The sequence below is a fragment of the Sinocyclocheilus rhinocerous genome, unplaced genomic scaffold (genome assembly GCF_001515625.1).
Source record: "Sinocyclocheilus rhinocerous isolate Xijiao unplaced genomic scaffold, SAMN03320098_v1.1 scaffold1259, whole genome shotgun sequence".
Taxonomy (NCBI): Eukaryota; Metazoa; Chordata; class Actinopteri; order Cypriniformes; family Cyprinidae; genus Sinocyclocheilus; species Sinocyclocheilus rhinocerous.
This window is the reverse complement of record NW_015650717.1, coordinates 43,821-62,425: the sequence shown is the minus strand read 5'-3', so window position 1 is coordinate 62,425 and position 18,605 is coordinate 43,821. Positions and strand designations below refer to the sequence as shown.

Sequence of the window (18,605 nt, the reverse complement as noted above, 5' to 3'; positions counted from 1 at the left end):
ATAGTCCAAGTCTTCTTCTCCGTTTTTAGTGTATCTCTGTGGCAGAATTACAGCGCCACATACTGGTCTGGCATGTATACTTCATCGTTTTGTGTCGGTTTTGTGGTTTCGTGTGGACGCAGATATTTCTTGAGACGAGGGGAAAAAAAGATCGGATAGGGAAAGCTCTGGCTTCGTGTGGACGTAGCCTTAATGTGATTTGAGGGATGAATCTGAAGAATACATTTTTATTTAGGACAAAACTACCACTTACATTTACAGTACATTTAGAGTAAAATAAAATGCACATGGTAAAATGTAAATTTAGTTGAGTATTGTACCTTAACAGACGAGCTGGTGAAGCCAGAGGACATTGAGAAACTGGCCAATGCTGTGTTGTCCATTCAGCTGCCCAAATCCCCTGATGAGATCAAGGACATGATAGAGGACATCAAGAGGATCCTGGCAAACGTCACAGACTTCGACAATGATCTAGAGCACTTGGAAAAACAAGCCAGAATTGCTGAAGACATGAAGGAGAGGGCCCAAGAAATCTTGTGAGGCTGCAGTAATGAAGTCAATGTGTCAAAGCTGTAGTTTTTACCATTTCATTGTGCTTTATAAAGCTAAACCTGTGGACACCAGCGTCACTAATCCTGTTTGGTTGTTGCATAACCAGGAACCGAACCAAGGCTATCAATGTGAGGGAGATAGAGAAAGCACTCAATGATACAGCAAAGCTCAATGACAAGATAGTCTATGATCTGGATGAGGCTGAAGAAAACAATGACATTATCAGGGGGAAAGTTAATGAGGTAATGGTTTATTTTACTAAACAATACATGCACGTTTAAAGGAATTTTTACTCACCTTCATGTCATTCCAGACGTGTATGGTGTAACTTTCTTTTATTTTGTTTTTTGTTTTAGATTTGTTGTTTTGCTCTCAATGCATTATCAGTTATTTTGAGAGATAATTTCAACTTTTTTTGCCCTAATAAACTGCTTTATAACAATATTTTCTCATCACTTTTAAACAGACTGAACCTAAACTAAAAAATATTGAGGATAATTTGGATTCGACTCGTGCCAAAAAGTTACTGGATGAAATCAAAGCCTTGAAGGATAAGACGGAGATGAACAGAGCTCAGGGGAAGGAGGCCAAAGATGCTGCCAATGCAGTGCTTGACAGTGCCAAAAACACCGAAAAGGTAAGTCTCACAAGCACAAATACATATATTTATTTAAATAAGCTATATGTTGGATGTACAAACATGGTTTATGTTCATGTAAAAGTGTACTAATAGTAACCTAAAAGATGGTGCACTGCCTTTAGATATAGCATATTTAACCTGCTATAAGTGGATTGGTTTTCTCCATTGGTAGGATCTTGAGGAACTGAAAGAGCAGTTTGAAAAGTTAAAACTGAATAGCACAAACCAGAATGTTAATGAAGAGGCTAACGAACGTCTGAAGAACATCACAATAGAGGCAGAAACACTGGCTAAAAATGTGGAAGATAAAATTAAGGAAATTGAAGGTACAGTATCATAAGAAGCAGTATGCTTTGGGATTTACGGATTTCTATAGGTGTTAATTTCTTGTTAGCAATAGAATTTTTTTCCTTTATCATTGTCGTTTCAGAATTGGAGAAAAGGATTCTGGTTGCAGCTGAAAGAAAAGAGGAAAGGATAAAAGATTTGGAGGCACTCCAGAAGGAGGCAGATGACTTGAGGAACTTTATTGTTGACAAAGTGGATAAATACAATCTGTGCTCCACTTAAGCCTGCAAGGGCTTCCCTTCCTCAAATTTAGAGGAAGCATTTTCAGTGTTTGCCATGGGAAAATTCTGAAGGCAACGCAAGGCAAAACGGTCTTGGACTAGGTTTACAGAATAAGTGCAGTCCTTTTATCCTGGTTCTTTGTGGGCTTGCTGATTTTTTTGTTTACAATCTAGAGCTATGAACTGGTTCTCATCAAGCCCCAGAAATACTTAATGACCATATTCTGGTTCTGTTCAGTTTTTTTTATTTGTTTTGTATTTATAGTATATTTTTAGCAAATGATGGGCCAAGTTTGAGAATCTTATATAGGTAATGTATAACCCTGACTGTCCACAAGAGGTCGCAAGAGTAAAATTTAAAATGTCGCCTATCACACAAACTATGCAGCATTGTTTCCTGCACTGCTTGAATCTATAGTGCCACAGCAAAACCAATCATATTTTACTCAAGTTATTTGCTTGATGAATTGAAAAAGATGAGATAAAAAGAATGTGTGCTGCAAACCAATGACAAAATTTATTTTTATTGAGTTGTTCTCACTGATTCACAGTGATTCTTATAAGCCACGTTTTCAAATGAATCATTCAAAAAGACTTTGATGAATTTCGTTTGAATCAGACTGACGAAAATCAGAGATGCAACTTCAATTACTGTTTATTCAATTCTGTTTAGCTCATTCCAAATTGGCTTATGTCTGAGCTATTTAGGCATATTCCTCTAAGTCTCCTCCAAAAGTATTTAAATTTTTTTGGTTCATGGATAAGTAATTCAAACCTCTTGATTAAAAACCTACTTCAGCATTACTTCCAGAATTGAGCTCAACAGCTGCTCCATGTGCATTAAGATAAGACAGTCAGGTTTAGACGCCTGCTGCTTGTGGAATGTGCTCGTTTGTCTCTCGCAGGAGGTGGAGGGTCTGTGCTTTTGTCCTACGGTGTTAACAACCTCTCCGTAGACTATTCAATTGCAAAACCAAAGGTAAAGCCCCACTGATGTGATTTCTTTGGTCTGTCTGAGTGGATCTTCCCACCTTTTTAACTACTTTATTGTTGTTCAGACACACTTTGTTTTGTCAGAGTTAATTTCATCTTCATTGGGTGAAGATAAAGGGAAAAAGTAATGAAACAGATGATGTTTAAAATGTTTTAAAACAATTCTACCTGATTGTTAAAAATGACTTTTTAAAGTAACCTAATGTAGTTGATTGAATCAGCCATATTAAGTAGTATTTTTGACTTGAATAAAAAAGGTAATTTAGGTGTTACAACTCGAAGTTACTTGACTGAACTTTTTTTTTTTTTTTTTGGTCAGTCTGCTGAATGAGTAAACTGTGTCTTTCAGGTTTCAGAAGGATCTGCAGATATTAGTTGTGTCACCTCACCTAATCTCTTCCTGAAGTTTACAAAGCGAAAACAAAGAAAAACTCTACACAAGCTGGTTAAAGGTGACAGGATGTAGGATGGAATCAATTTAGGTTTCACTTTTTACAATGTATGCTTTGTAGGACTTGCCTAACTTAATATCTAAATATCTGACCACTTTATTGCCTTAATATACTGATAATTCAAATCTCCGGTTTAATTCCTAATGTCTAAACTGACTGAAGTCTGTGTTTCTCTTCTTGGTCATTATTACACTAATTTATCTCAGTCAAGACAACCACCAAATCCACATCAGTTCGACATGAACCTCCTGCTCTTTGACTGACCTTTAAACTGCCTAATTACTGAGGAAACCTAAAGCCATTTAAAGCCATTTCACTGATCACAGATCAGTTCATTTTAGTGTATCATTATTGGAAGTAAGAATAGCTGTTAATAAAATTGTTAGGACTTGTAATTGTGCGTGAGAATCTAGATTACTATGTAAAATGGTAATTTTATCTTTTAATAAAAACACTGCAACCACAGAAAGGTTTTGTCTTTCTCTTAACATTAACAAATACCACGTAGTAGAAGTACCATGGTTTTCTAGAAAATGTACCACTGTTGTACCATTATTGGTACCTTGGAGTACATTGTTAATACTGTGGTGAATGAATATAGCACTCTATGCATAACATTTGATTTAATTATCATTATTAAAACATGGTATAACCACAATTAAAGTAGATTTAAGATAAATTAATCTGACGTTTCGTCGTTCCCAATATACAAATTGAAAATCTTGTACTTTTAACTCTTTTTTTTTTGTCACAAACCAGAACAATCCCTCCCTATTTGAAGAGGGTAAAATATCTTTGCCGGATTCAAATCCCCTCAAATGGCGCGTTTTCATCAAATACGCAAATAATTGCTATCAGTGTTATTCATTTGACATGTACAGTCGACTCGAGTGTACTTAAACCTATACTTCAGTGCTCTTTTAATTACTTTTATCCGTTTTTCACTGGCCGTTGCTTACCTCAAGACCACCTTCGAAAATGGGGGAGGGAGCGCGCGAGACGAGTCGAAGCGTTGTGCGCATGCGCAGAAGATTAGCGGCTGAGGAGAAAAAGTTTCGCGCAGCTCCAGCTGCAGTAAAGCAGCAGCACAGTCTGCAGGGATCAGACTCAGCTCTGCAGTTTCCAAGCAAAATCAGGATTACTGCACCCCGGCTGAAGAAAGAATCTAGAAACATGCTGTTACAGCTCGCAGCCCTTTTAAGTAAGTTTCATTTTAGTTTTATTGGGGCAAAGTCACATTTATGTAGAGGTTTGACCTGTATAAAGCATAGTTTCTCAAACTTTAAGCAAAAATGAAATTATAATTTATGTAATTTTATAAATTATATGTATTTTACACCATTGCCTGTTCATTTGTGAATTATATGCTGTTTTACTGCACATAAATTAGCTTTTTTACGTTTAAGGTTTAATAAATATACTTAATTTGTTTCATCTTAATAATATATATTAATATAAGTATATGTGTGTATATATATATATATATATCAGCCTCTTTTTAGCTTTTCTTAAACTGAAACTTAAAGGACCCTAAAAATAAATTTAAGGGTATATATTAATATAAGTATATGTGTGTATATATATATATATATATCAGCCTCTTTTTAGCTTTTCTTAAACTGAAACTTAAAGGACCCTAAAAATGCAAGCAAACAAAGTCTATATGGTATTACATTTCACTACTACTACCAGATGCATATAAAAGTTTTTCTTCCACAAAGTTTTAGGGGCATGGGGTCTCGCAGATGTGCCTGAGCTGGGAGATGTTTGCACAGAGGGGAGCTGTTATCCTGCCACAGGAGATCTTCTCATTGGAAGAGCACACCAACTCTCAGCCACCTCCACATGCGGACACCAAAAACCTGAGCCTTTTTGTATCGTCAGTCATTTGCAGGTAACCTGTGTGCTGCAAACCATTATCCTTCATTGTTGATTAAATATAGCTGTTTTGGCATTAAAAGTTTAGCAATTAAGTTTGAATTAAAATTACAATGTGCTATCATCATTACGTAGTGGTATAAATTTGTTTTATTTTTCAAGTTGCAAAAAGTTGCAAAGACAAGCATTAATTTTATGGTCACGCCATGCCATCAATTGATATATGTTCATCCGGAATGAAAACTGCACCCCCTTGGGCTCTATACTCGGCCTGATAATTGTATTTTAATGCCACAATTGAGAATTTATGTGTTTTATTTCCACTTGTGGGATTTCTTCCAACACCCTTTGGAGCTTTTATCTGTAACATCTTCAGAAAGAGATTTATTGCTGTCCTGTTATTTCATGTGGGTGTTTTTGGAACATGTTTGTCTTTAGAGATTTGTTTCCTTCGACTCTTGAATGTCTAGACTACTTCCTTCTAGACAAAACGCCTTAAAATGTTTTACGTCGGGCCATTGAACATCTTATGTGGGTCTTCTGAATCTTCAAAAATGCAATCTGCAGGTTTATAGGGGTTTGATGATGCTATGGCTGAGTGATAATCGCTCATGCCACACCATAATAGAGAGATAATTACTTCCAAGTTTTGTCTCGAGACATATTGGATCAGTTCTTTTGATCAGTTTATCTTCATCTCTTTTCACGTTTAATCATTTAAAACAAGGTGGTGTCATCAAAGAAAAATCTTTGCAGTGCAACATATTGAGTTGGAGCTGAGGTCAAATGGCGGCCAGGAACTTATTTTAACGCACTAGTCAAATTACAACACAATATATGTCCCAATTTTCAAGCTAATTGCCCTCAAGAGAGTCAAATTGCTTTAATAGGTATTTAATTAAGAGAAAATGTCACAAAGCAGCTCTGAACTTCTGGCCTGCACATGAAACCAATGCTCTCTGTGGGCCTTCAGACTTTGAAAAAGCTGTGTCATGTAAGCCAGACCAAGTGGGTTGACTTGCTTCAGTATCCCAGAGACCCTTACAGTCATTCATTTCATTTGGAGAAGTTCTTGCGTCACAAGAATGCCATTGACATTATCTGGTTTTTCCACCCCCTCCATCACAGGAAGAGAAGAAGTGCTTTGTGTGCGATTCCAGGGGAACCTACGATGAAAGCACGCACCAAGTAACCAGCCACAGAATTGAAAATGTCGTGACTACGTTCGCCCCGAACCGCCTCAAGACTTGGTGGCAGTCAGAAAATGGTGAGTTGTGTTGTGACTCCAAACCAAACAATTGCTCATCTTCTTTTCTTTTCAATACTATTCAGTACTATTTTAGGTGTTTGCTCAGTCTTGGATGTGAAAGACCGTGTAGTTCTCACGGGAATGTAGGAAGGCTGTGAAACAAGGTCTTATTAGAGGGAACTCTCCCTCATTAGTGTGTCCGTTAGTTCCCCTATAATCAGACCAATGGAGGGACTAACTACTTCAAAGCAGTTGCGTAATTGCTGACCAGTTAAGGTGATGACCAGTCTTTAAAGTGTGGAATGACATCTCTTTTTCCCTGGGAAAGAGTTTTCTACCTGCCAATTGAAGATTGTGTCATTTATCCCATGCTGTTTCAATCCAATAAATTAAATTATAAACCTTTTTCACATTTCTGGGTTTCTCAGAAGCGGAAGTCATCATAGTTGGGTTAACTTGAATAGCAGTGAATGGGAGAGTACCACTAATATATTTTTTGCATTTCTATTTGCTCAAATAGCAAAAGAAAAACTCCACGATAGTGTTTTCGTGACTTTCAATAAAAGGAAAAAAATTGAGAGAGACTGATAACGGCAGTCAGAAGAGAGAACGATGTCAAATTTACCGTCCCTCCCATAAATGCTTCATTAGAAACACTATTTCATATTAGCGTTAGCGTTAGCGTTTCGCATTAGCGTTAACTGTTTTTTTGTAATTTGATGCAAAGGTGATATAATACAAAGATTAGTGTTATAAATGTACATACATTTAAAAAAAAAAAAAACTAATATGAAAAACTTTCGAGGATTTACGATGCTGATGACTGTTAAACACGTCATCACAGTCTTGTGAAAAGGGTCCATTATTTTGTCAAATTTATGCTTATAATCTAATAATAAATGATACAAATATAAAAAATATATATATACGGTATATATATATATATAAAACAATAAAATTTTAATGTTATTCTTTTTCTTAGAAAAAAAATATTCACTGCTTATTAATGTTTGAAAAAAGCCTGCCAAATCAAAGTCATGTGACTCAATCAATATGCAGAAAAAAACCATAAAACAGAAAATATCAGGACCTCAGCAGAAGTCAGTATGTCTCTTAAAATATCAAATAGTTTAATCTTTTCATGACAAGGTTAGTTCAGGTTGTAAAATGTCATGTGGTGCTCTGAAAACCTGAAGATATTTATAAATTAATAATTCATTATAATTGTGAAAAACACTTTTTACCTTTTTAAATATATTTTAAAACATCAAAATGATGAATAAGGTACAAATGGCAAATAAGATACTCTCAGACACTTATTAATGTACTCAATTGTTTTTACTTGATTTTAAAAACACATTATATTTTTAGTTATTCAGTAAAATGATATAAAAGTTTTCAAAATCACATGACAGCAACACAAATACAAAGAATACATTTATAAGTACTAGCATTTTGCTTATTTTTTTTGTCATAGGCACTCTTATTTTTACTCTTAGACTTGTGTGACCCTTAAACAACTGTCATTGGTTGTTATGTTATACAACCTAATTTTGAATATGCAGAAATGCAAATGTAGTTTTGAGAGCAACTTTCAGTGAACAATGACTTAAAGTCTATTCTATTCCTCACATCGTGTTAGTTTTTTAGGAAGATTGTAAGACATACTTTACCTCGGAAAACTCCCATTACCCTACAGCCACCCACTCGGTTGAATTGCGAAACATCTTCTTCAGCCAACATGGAGAAGGTCCAGCTGTTGCAAGCGATTAGAATGTACAGTTCTACAAGCCATATGTTCCTCGATGAGACAAACAGACAGAGGAAATAGAAATCCAGAGATTTACTGGTTATTGCAGTGGAGGAGTGTGAAATGTAGTGGGACAGGAAACGAGGGGCCATGAATGCAACCAGAGAAGCCTGTGAATGTATGGTTTAGGAGAGAGTATGGGGTAGGAGGACAAAGAAGATACAGCAGCCAACTGGGCCAAAAGCCTGGGAATACCAGGGGTGACCTCCTACTTAATTAAAGATATGACTCTGTTTATTCTTATTTTTGATGTTTATGGACCCCCAAAGCACTTTCCCACTAAAAAAGCAGATGTTTAGTGTAACTATAGAGCAGTAGAGGTCTGCAGTACTATTAGGGCAATTGTGCATTGCTTCTTAATGTACAAGATACAGATGTTCCTTTTAAAATGGTGTAATTTGTACTGAAACTATGTTGCTTAACCCTTCCTTTACAGTTACAGAACCTTAATGGAGAAAAATTGGTAACACTTTATAATACAGTCCCATTAGTTAATGAAAATTCTGTCATTAATTGCTCACCCTCATGTCGTTCCAAACCCGTAAGACATTCGTTCATCTTGGGAACACAAATTAAGTTATTTTTGATGAAATCTGAAAGCTTTCTGACCCTCCGTAGACAACAGCGCAACTGACACATTCAAGGCCCAGAAAGTTAGTAAAGACATCGTTAAAATAGTCCATGTGACATCAGTGGTTCAACTGTAATTTTATGAAGCTACGAGAATACCTTTTGTTCGCAAAGAAAACAAAAATAACGAAAATAATTTCTTCTCTTCTGTCAATCTTCATCGCGCGTTCACGACAGTACCATAATGTGTAAAAAACAACCGTTCATTGTTATTTCTTGTTAGCTCAGGTCCATAAAATAATATTAACAAATGCAACCTTTGACTTTAACAATGTATTAATAAATGTTAAAATTAACATTGACTAAAGCCCTATTCGCACAGGATTAGTATTATCTGGGGACCTTGTGTACGGGACTAATATTATCACAGGACCTCGGTGTTCGGCGAAATATGGTAGGTCATTTGCGGGGGAATTTTTACATTACAAATTACAGACATGGCCGATTCGCACGGGATTAAGATCACAGACAACCTCCGCAATTATTACAAATGACTGGAGGTCACCAGGTAATACTAATCCCGTGCGAATAGGGTTTAAGATTAATAAACACTTAAGCAGTATTTTCATTGTTAGTGCATGTTAACATGTGCAGCTAACTAAGTTTAACAAATGAAACCTTATTGTAAAGCATTACCAAAACATCATACCAAAGATCTTTTTAATCTCAATTGTTTCTTCTAGCCAGCAATTAGATTAAATAGAGAACAAATAGAGACTTTCATTTCATTTAGAAACTTTAAAGGATTTGCTTAAAACTACTATTTAGTAAAACTTTTTTTTCTTTTTTTCCCCCGAAAATAATAATTAATATATTAACATATATTCAAGGTAGGGTTCATGACAAATAATGATAGAGAATAAAATGAGAATTGTCATTATTATCACCCTCGTTTGTAAAACAATAGAATATATAAAAAATATATATTTTCTATATACTTTGTTGTTTTATGCATAGAATGAAAGTGAATGGGGTCCAGTTTTAAGCTTTTAGATTGCAAAACAGTGATGCCATAGAAGATGATTTTTGGTTCCCCAAAGAACTTTTCAGTCAACAGTTCTTAAAAGAACCCTTTTCGTGTGTGAAGAACATTTTAAAAATTGAAATAGCTTTTGTATACTAGTGGAATGGAAAGGTTCTCTTGATGTTAAAAGTTCTTCATGAAACTACAGATGCCGGTAAAGAGCCTAAAGAACATAATAAAGAACAGTTTGGGAGTTAACAAATGGAACGGCATTAATAAATGTGGAGAAATACAACTCTTTGTCTTAACTCATGTCTTTATCGCTCTCTTTCTCAGGCCTGGAGAACGTCACAATCCAGTTGAACCTGGAGGCAGAGTTCCACTTCACACACCTCATCATGACCTTTAGAGTAAGTGCTGAGGACAGTCAGTTGGTGATGTGTGTTTTGGGGGAAAGGTGTCGCCACAGCCCCGGGCTGAGGTGAGATTTGCGGTCGTTAGGAGAGAATGTGGGAAGGGAAGGGGGGTTGATGTGGATTTTGCTGGCAGGAGGGGAAGTGTTGCTCAGTGTGTGGGAGCCGTGGGAGGTCTGGGATAAACCCAGCTGTGCAGCCGACGGAGACGACTGGAATGCTTCAGCTGAAGATTGCATTTCAGCATGATCTCACTTCAGCAATACAGTTCAAAGAAATCAGAGAGCGCATAGAAACGACTGGCATCAAGAGAACAATAGTGCTCATGTGATGTTGATTGCAAAGATTGTTGGGAAACTGTACAGGAACAAAACTTTCATCACTGTTTGTTTGTTATAATTAGTGCCGTCAAACGATTAATCGCGATTAATCGCATCCAAAATAAAAGTTTTTATTTACATAATATATCTGTGTTTACTGTGTATATGTATTATGTTTATATAAATATACACACATACAGTATATATTTTGAAAACATTTACATGCATTTACATGTATATATTTATATTCATATAATTTATATTATATATAAATATATGTAATATATAAACGTAACATATTTTTCTTAAATATATACATGTATGGGTGTGTATTTATATATACATAATAAATATACACAGTACACACACATATACTATGTAAACAATTTTTTTTATTTTTGATGCGATTAATCGCGATTATTCCTTTGACAGCACTAGTTATAATATAAAATAAAATAGCATTATTTTTTAACAATACCAAATACTATCCAAGCGAGTAATGTCAATATTGATACCAGTACTTAAATTGAATGGAAATTTTCATAATTTTTAACAGTACAGTGTCTAGCCTTTTAACATTGTGCCTTAAAAGACATATTAAAAACTAGTGATGTAGTTTCATAATAAAATAAAATTATATATATATATATATATATATATGTGTGTGTGTGTGTGTGTATATATATAACATTTTATTATGAAAATACTTGACTAGTTTCTTAATTTCTCACAATCTGCTGTTTATTTGTTGTTGGATTTAACTAAAAATGTAAAAATTTAATTAATGAAAACTATATAGACATATTAAAAAACTGCTAAAAAATGAGAAGCACATAAACAATTTGCTAAAACTTTGACTAGAATTAATAAAACAAAACAAAACAAAAAAAAAACTGTAACTTTCGATACTAAAATAACACTGGATGATATAATGCTACCATATTGGCTGGTATATTTTTCTGCATAATTTATTAACTTTGAAATTTAATCCCATTTTTCCTAAGCAAATTTCAGAATGAATATAAATTTTTAAACTAAATTATAATGTTGAGAGACCTACATTCACTTGCAGCATTTAAATAGATTTATTTTACTTTTTAGTGTTTTCTTTTTAATTACACAAAATAGTATTTTAATGTCATCCATTTATCTGTTATTGGCTATAACATGAAAATATAAGATTATTTTAGGCCAGAATTTCCATATTGATGCTTTCTTAAAAACCTATAATATTATTATTATTATTATTATTATTTATTATCCTAAATGTCACATTTCATCATGATTTAGTGGTATTTTTTAAGGTGCGCATTAAAACACTTTCATTTTCATTCTACTAGTAAAAAAAAAAAAGGGTAACACTTTATATTAAGGTGACATAGTTACATACATTACATGCAATTAAATTATTAGGCATAATTTCAAGCAACTAACCCTAACCTGTAGTTAATAAATATTACTAATAGTACTAATTTGTGTAATTTAAGGTAATGTCACCTTAAGATAAAGTGTAACCAAAAAACCAGAATAGATATAATGTAAGGAAGGATCAATTCTGATGATGCAGGATTATCATCCATATTGGAAGTATCGTTCTCAAGTCGACCGTGACCTCTTATGCTCCCTATCTAGACATTCAGACCTGCTGCTATGGTGATCGAACGGTCGTCAGACTTCGGGAAGACTTGGCAAGTGTACCGTTACTTCGCCTATGACTGCGAGACCTCCTTCCCCTTCGTCTCTCAAGGACCCATGACCAAAGTGGACGATGTTATCTGCGATTCCCGCTACTCCGACATTGAACCCTCAACTGAGGGTGAGGTGAGCTCTGGAAATGCACTGCACTTCTGGTGAATACTTGCTCATATACTGGATTTTCCATTTACTCTTGTTCCTTTGGCTTCTGAAGGCCATCTTTAGGGTTTTGGATCCAGCCTTCAGGATTGATGATCCCTACAGCCCCAGAATTCAAAGTAAGGCCACAAATGAAAGCATTTTAACATACATGCTTGTCATTAAGTGGCCTAATAGTGTGAACCAAATTTCTTCTTGCTTCCTTTCATTTATAGACATGTTAAAGATCACTAATCTGAGGGTGAAGTTCACGAAGCTGCATACTCTCGGGGACAATCTTCTGGACTCACGTATAGAGATCAAGGAGAAGTACTACTATGCGATTTATGACATGGTGGTGAGAGGAAACTGTTTTTGCTATGGTCACGCATCCGAATGCGCCCCCATCGATGGAGCTGGAGAGGTCATGGACGGCATGGTGAGTTTTATGCCATGCATAATGCAAGTTATTGATAACTTTGATTATTACATTTTTTTTTTTTTTTTTACATTTATATTTTATAATTTTTACATATATTTTTTACAATTATGTTTTGTACAATTATAGTATTTATTATTATAGTTATTATTTTTTTTATTATATTTTATAATTTTTCAAAATTTTGTCCCTCCAATCACCACCACAAACTGACTTAGCAATCACGTATGAGCTGAAATTATGAAATTTTAATGCAGCATCATACCAGAATGAATTGTAGATTAAATAAAGCAAATTTAATAGGAAGTCGTTTTTGATTTACACCACATTTAAATGCAGCAGACCTTTTTGTGGCTTTTTAAACCTCTGCTTTGAAGAAAACATCTCACAAACATTTGTCATGGAAGAAATAGTTTGAAGTCCCATCACAGTCTGCTGCTAATTCAGTTTGGATCTGTTTCACATTAGTATGAAAGTATGCGGACCGCCTTGTGGTTTCATTATTGAATAGTGTACAATGCAAATAATCATGTTGCAGAGAAAATGCACGCAGTGTCTGTTGTTTACAAACCTTTTTTGGTTTTGTTTCATTTATGCTTGAAGTTGTAGTATGTGTTTCTGTGGTTTTATATCAATGATTTGAAAAGCCAAAGACGAAATACACCAAAGGAACGAGGTTCCTGCTTAGTCTGCAGTCTTCTCTGTTTACAATCCGTCTGCACTGAGATGTGTCTCAGTCTGTTGCAGCTCTTACAAAAGAAATGAACAGATATTACATCTAGATCTCCATCTTACTACCTTTTTATGTGCAAGAATTTTATTCAAAGGCACTGAAGTGACTCTAGATCATCTCCAGGCTCAGCAGTTCTGTGAAAGCTCACATATAGACTGCATCTAGATCTGTGTCTGTGCCAGGACTGGAGCTTGTTTAATGTAGACCAGATGCATGCAGTATAAACATTTCCTGTTGCCATCTGGTTTAGGGCCGGATTTGTAGACTGTCCTGAGCAAATCTTTCCCTTTTAGGGTCTGAGTAGGAAATGAGCTCAAATTCATTTTGAGGACTTACTTGTTTATAATTTGTGGTGCCTTTAAATATCCTGTTCCACACATAGTCTCAATTTGATTACATTTATTTTGTTCTTGGTTATCATTGTTATGTCTGTTTTGCCGTAGGTCCATGGCCATTGTATGTGTAATCATAACACCATGGGGCTGAACTGTGAGCGCTGTCAGGACTTTTACCATGACCTGCCCTGGAGACCCGCGGAGGGACGCAACACCAACGCCTGTAAAAGTATGATCTTCTGCAATGTTCAGTTATGGGTCAATGAAATCATGCTCATTTTTTTTGTCTGGATCTATTCATTTATTTAAAAAGAACTTTTTATGACAAAGTTAATTCTGGTTATAAAATGTCTTGTTGTACAACCCTGTGAGCGCTGTCAGGACTTTTACCATGACCTGCCCTGGAGACCCGCGGAGGGACGCAACACCAACGCCTGTAAAAGTATGATCTTCTGCAATGTTCAGTTATGGGTCAATGAAATCATGCTCATTTTTTTGTCTGGATCTATTCATTTATTTAAAAAGAACTTTTTAACAAAGTTAATTCTGGTTATAAAATGTCTTGTTGTACAACCCAAAAATGTAGTGATATTTATGTCAAAATGTAATGAAAATGCACTATTACATTTGACTTGATGGTTACATCACATGAGTCATTAAATATATATATTTTAAATTATACATAATGTTTTTAAAAACCATATGAAACCAGTAGATTTTCAAAAGATTTACTTTGCAAATCAGGTGTTACAAGTTTTGTAACATTCTTTTTGATGTACTTTTGATTCTGCTTTATAGTTTTGAAACATTGGTATTATAGTATTGTATCAATGTTATTGCATGAGAGTTTCTAAACAATGCTGACATTCTATTTTTTAGTACAATTGTTACAGTTTCTAATGAAGTTTATATATCAATATTTTAACTTTGGTATGCTACTAACTCAGATACATTAAACTTTTTGTAACAGTACAAACATGTTTTGAAACTGTTGTAACTTCTTTAAAGAACATAGTCCAAAAAATTTAGTTGTACAATTGTTACTGCTTTATAGTTTTCAAAGTGGTAGTTCTTTGTCATACAGATATTACAGCATTATAGTTTTTAAACATCGTAATTCTTGTAAAACATCGTTATAGTCTTTAAACGTCATAATTCTTTGTTAAGCAATTGTTACTGCGTTATAGTTTTTAAACATCATAATTTTTTGTTATGCATTAGTTATTGCGTTATAGTTTGTAAACATCATAATTCTTTGTTATGCAGTAGTTACTTTGTTATGCAATTGTTACTGCGTTATAGTTTTTAAATGTAATTCTGTCATGCAGTAGTTACTGCGTTGTAGTTTTTAAACATCATAATTTTTTGTTATGCAATTGTTACTGCGTTATAGTTTTTAAACATCATAATTTTTTGTTATGCAGTAGTTACTGCGTTATAGTTTTTATACGTCGTAATTTGTCGTGCAGTTGTTACTGCATTCTAGTTTTTAACATCGTAGTTCTTTATTGTGTTATTGTTACTGCATTACAGTTTTTAAATGTTGTAATTTGTTGCGCAATTGCTACTGCATTATAGTTTTTATACGTCGTAATTTGTCATGCAGTTGTTAATGCATTATAGCTTTTTTTAAACGTTGTCATTCTTTGTTATAATTGTTTCTTTGTTACAATTGTTACTTGATCATCTGACATCTGACATTTCTTTGCTTCTTTCACAGAGTGTAACTGCAATCATCACTCTGATTCCTGTCATTTCGACATGGCCGTGTATCGGGCCTCGGGTAACGTGAGCGGCGGCGTGTGCGACGACTGCAAACACAACACCATGGGTCACAAGTGTGAGCAGTGCAAGCCCTACTTCTACCAGCATCCGGAGAAAGACATCCGCGACCCCAACATCTGCGAGTGTATGTGTCCCCTCTCATTTCCTCTCCTGTCATTTCCTCTGAGCTTTTCTCCCCCTTCAGACGGCCGCTGCTCCTCTACCTGTCTGGTCTAGTTTGTGATGTGAGTCTGGTCCAGCTGTTGCTTTGTTCATCTCTGCTCGTGCAGATTTGGGAGCAGAAACACCTGGGCTTTGAAGTAGTCCATTACCACAAGGCGAAGTGCCGCCCTTCCTCAAACCACACGCGTCTAGGGTTTCACATTCCTCTTTTGTTGTGGTGACTGAGGTTTTTCAGTTTGAACTTTTTGACCACAAAGCAGAAATGTGGTCTCTGACTTTTACATCAAACTATGATAATAGCTTACAATGCAGTACAATTCATTAATATTAATCCAATAATTAACATGGAGTAACAATAAAATACCATTTATTTATTTGATTAATGTACATTTCTATGTGTATTTTTAGCATTTCAAGTTGTATAAATTTAATTAGTATTCATTAATAACTTATAAACAAGCATGAATTAACAAAAAATATACTTATTAACTAATTATTTTGTAGATATTAAAATTAACTTAAGTATTAAGTATAAATTAGCATTAATTCTGAACAAACATATCAATGTTAATCTATATATATCAATGTTAATATATTAATATATTAACATCAATGTACAATGTAGATTAATAAATTCTGTAAAAATGTGTTCATTGTTTGTGAATGCATTAACTAATGTTAACGAACTAAATTTTATTGTTGTGTGAACAATGCTAAACAATGGAAGTATCTTTCGTGAACTTTGTACTAGATAGTTTTAACAGAATTAGTTGCGAAAAACTGTATTGCGATAAAAAAGTTGACACAGAGCATCTTTACTGCAGCATTGATACAGTATAAGAATTATCATGGCTCCGTTTGTTAGTTTTCCCAGCTGTCCACAGTTCTGTCCATTGTCTTTAAGTACGCTGTCCGGATTGATCTTTTCCAGCCTGTAACTGTGATCCGGTCGGCTCTCTCGACGGTGGAGTGTGTGATCCGCTGACAGACGTGTCTCTCGGGCTGATCGCGGGTCAGTGTCGCTGTAAGCCTAATGTGGAGGGTGAGCGCTGTGACCAGTGCAAACAGGGCCATTACGGACTCAGCGACGACCCTCTGGGATGCCAGCGTAAGTCCATGCCTTACACAATATAGCCAACCCAAATCATTCATCAATTCATGTGAAAATGGTTTTGAAAGATCTCAAATAAAAGTTGCTTTTGTTTTGTTGTTACCCAGCATGCACATGCAATGCTTTGGGGACAGTTCCAGGTGGAAGTCCATGTGATACAGACTCAGGAAACTGCTACTGTAAACGTCTGGTTACCGGAAGGAACTGTGACCAGTGTCTGGTGCGTGTTCTGTTTACTTTATGAGTTCATTCATATATCTTTGTGCAATAGCACTGTGAATGATTTTAGAAACATAACATTGTGCTTTTATAATATGTAATGTGACACTTTTGTAAATTATTGTAAATCATACAACAATTTTATTAAATGTGCATTAATAAATATATATAAATAGAGGGTATAGAGGGAAAGAGGTCTCAGCTTCATTGGGGTCAGCAGGTGGGCACCCCCCTTCTTTGGTGTTTCGATGATATCAGCCCACTACACCTCCAGAGGGCTCATCGGCACCAACTGACGTCCCAGTTTTGCCCTCCTCTGCTTTCACCTCTGTTGTTATGGGGCCCAGACGGATTCCCTCCTCTTAATCCAGAGTCATCGACTCGCTTGTTCAGCGGCACTAGAAAGGGCCTTGACAGCTTGCCGTTGGGATTGGCCTCGGATTCCTAGTTCCTAGTAGTTAACAGTATGATGACAGATCTCCCCACGACTGTCCCCGTGGCCTAATGGATAGAGAGTTGGACTTGTAACCCATGGGTTCGAGTCTCAGGTCGGCAGGAATTGTTGGTGGGGGGGAGTGAATAACCAGTATATATATTCTTTTACATTTTAACAATTATATTTATTTATTTTTCCAGATTTCTTGCATTCAGTTATTCCAAAATGTGATCATTTGCCTTTAAGAACTACTGCTTACATTTTGCTTCTTGTGAGGTCTGTCGTAAACACTGTGGTGTTTAAATGGTCTTTTAACTAGTCTCTCTCTCATAGCCTCAGCACTGGGGTCTCAGTAACGACATGGATGGCTGCAGACCATGTGACTGTGATCATGGTGGTGCAATCAACAACAAGTGAGTAATACTACTCTGTTCTGGCTGAAGTTCCTGAATCTCTCATTCAAATACATTTTATCACTATTATTATTACTACTATTTTTAGTATTTTATAATAATTTACTATTATTATTAGTTCAGGTTTTAGTAATTTTACTATATGCTTTTGTCATTTTTATTAGTTTTTCTTTTTTGTAATTAATATTTTTGTATAGCTTTAATTTATTTTTATTTCGGTTTGAGTTTTAATAATTTTAGCACTTCAATTTTAACTCATTTATTTCAATTAGGTGCCAAGGCAACATTTGTATTTTTTCTGTTTTGTTTAAGTTTTTCATCTTATATTCGTAGTAAAAACGTCCTATGCCATAATACTTCAAATGCATTAACATATTTACTGACATATTGCTTAAGACTTACTAATATAAAATTATTAGTGCTGTCAAACGATTAATCGCATCCAAAATAAAAGTTTTTGTTTATATAATATCTGTGTGTATACTGTGTATATTTATTATGTATATATAAATACACACACATACAGTATATATTTAAGAAAAATATGTTATGTTTATATATTAAATATATTTATATATAATATAAAATATAAGTAAATAAATATAAGTATAAACGTAAATATTTCGAAAATATATATACTGTATGTGTGTGTATTTATATACATAATAA

General features: G+C 34.8%; 2 protein-coding genes across 2 annotated transcripts in view; both read left to right on the top strand.

The window, feature by feature from the left end:
• The window catches only part of lamb4 (laminin, beta 4), a 23,000-nt gene extending 19,983 nt beyond the window's left edge, over window positions 1–3,017 (top strand). The window contains exons 32-36 of the mRNA XM_016517783.1: window positions 329–536; window positions 659–794; window positions 1,019–1,189; window positions 1,365–1,518; window positions 1,623–3,017. Of these exons, the coding sequence (XP_016373269.1) occupies window positions 329–536; window positions 659–794; window positions 1,019–1,189; window positions 1,365–1,518; window positions 1,623–1,762 (809 nt within the window). The 3' untranslated portion in view covers window positions 1,763–3,017. The remainder of the gene's footprint in view (window positions 1–328; window positions 537–658; window positions 795–1,018; window positions 1,190–1,364; window positions 1,519–1,622) is intronic.
• A 1,277-nt stretch (window positions 3,018–4,294) lies between these two features.
• Window positions 4,295–18,605, top strand: part of lamb1a (laminin, beta 1a) — a 41,581-nt gene continuing 27,270 nt past the window's right edge. Inside the window, exons 1-12 of the mRNA XM_016517767.1 lie at window positions 4,295–4,407; window positions 4,928–5,100; window positions 6,213–6,351; window positions 10,074–10,147; window positions 12,103–12,291; window positions 12,380–12,443; window positions 12,540–12,742; window positions 13,919–14,039; window positions 15,531–15,719; window positions 16,689–16,865; window positions 16,976–17,088; window positions 17,857–17,936. Of these exons, the coding sequence (XP_016373253.1) occupies window positions 4,380–4,407; window positions 4,928–5,100; window positions 6,213–6,351; window positions 10,074–10,147; window positions 12,103–12,291; window positions 12,380–12,443; window positions 12,540–12,742; window positions 13,919–14,039; window positions 15,531–15,719; window positions 16,689–16,865; window positions 16,976–17,088; window positions 17,857–17,936 (1,550 nt within the window). The 5' untranslated portion in view covers window positions 4,295–4,379. The remainder of the gene's footprint in view (window positions 4,408–4,927; window positions 5,101–6,212; window positions 6,352–10,073; window positions 10,148–12,102; window positions 12,292–12,379; window positions 12,444–12,539; window positions 12,743–13,918; window positions 14,040–15,530; window positions 15,720–16,688; window positions 16,866–16,975; window positions 17,089–17,856; window positions 17,937–18,605) is intronic.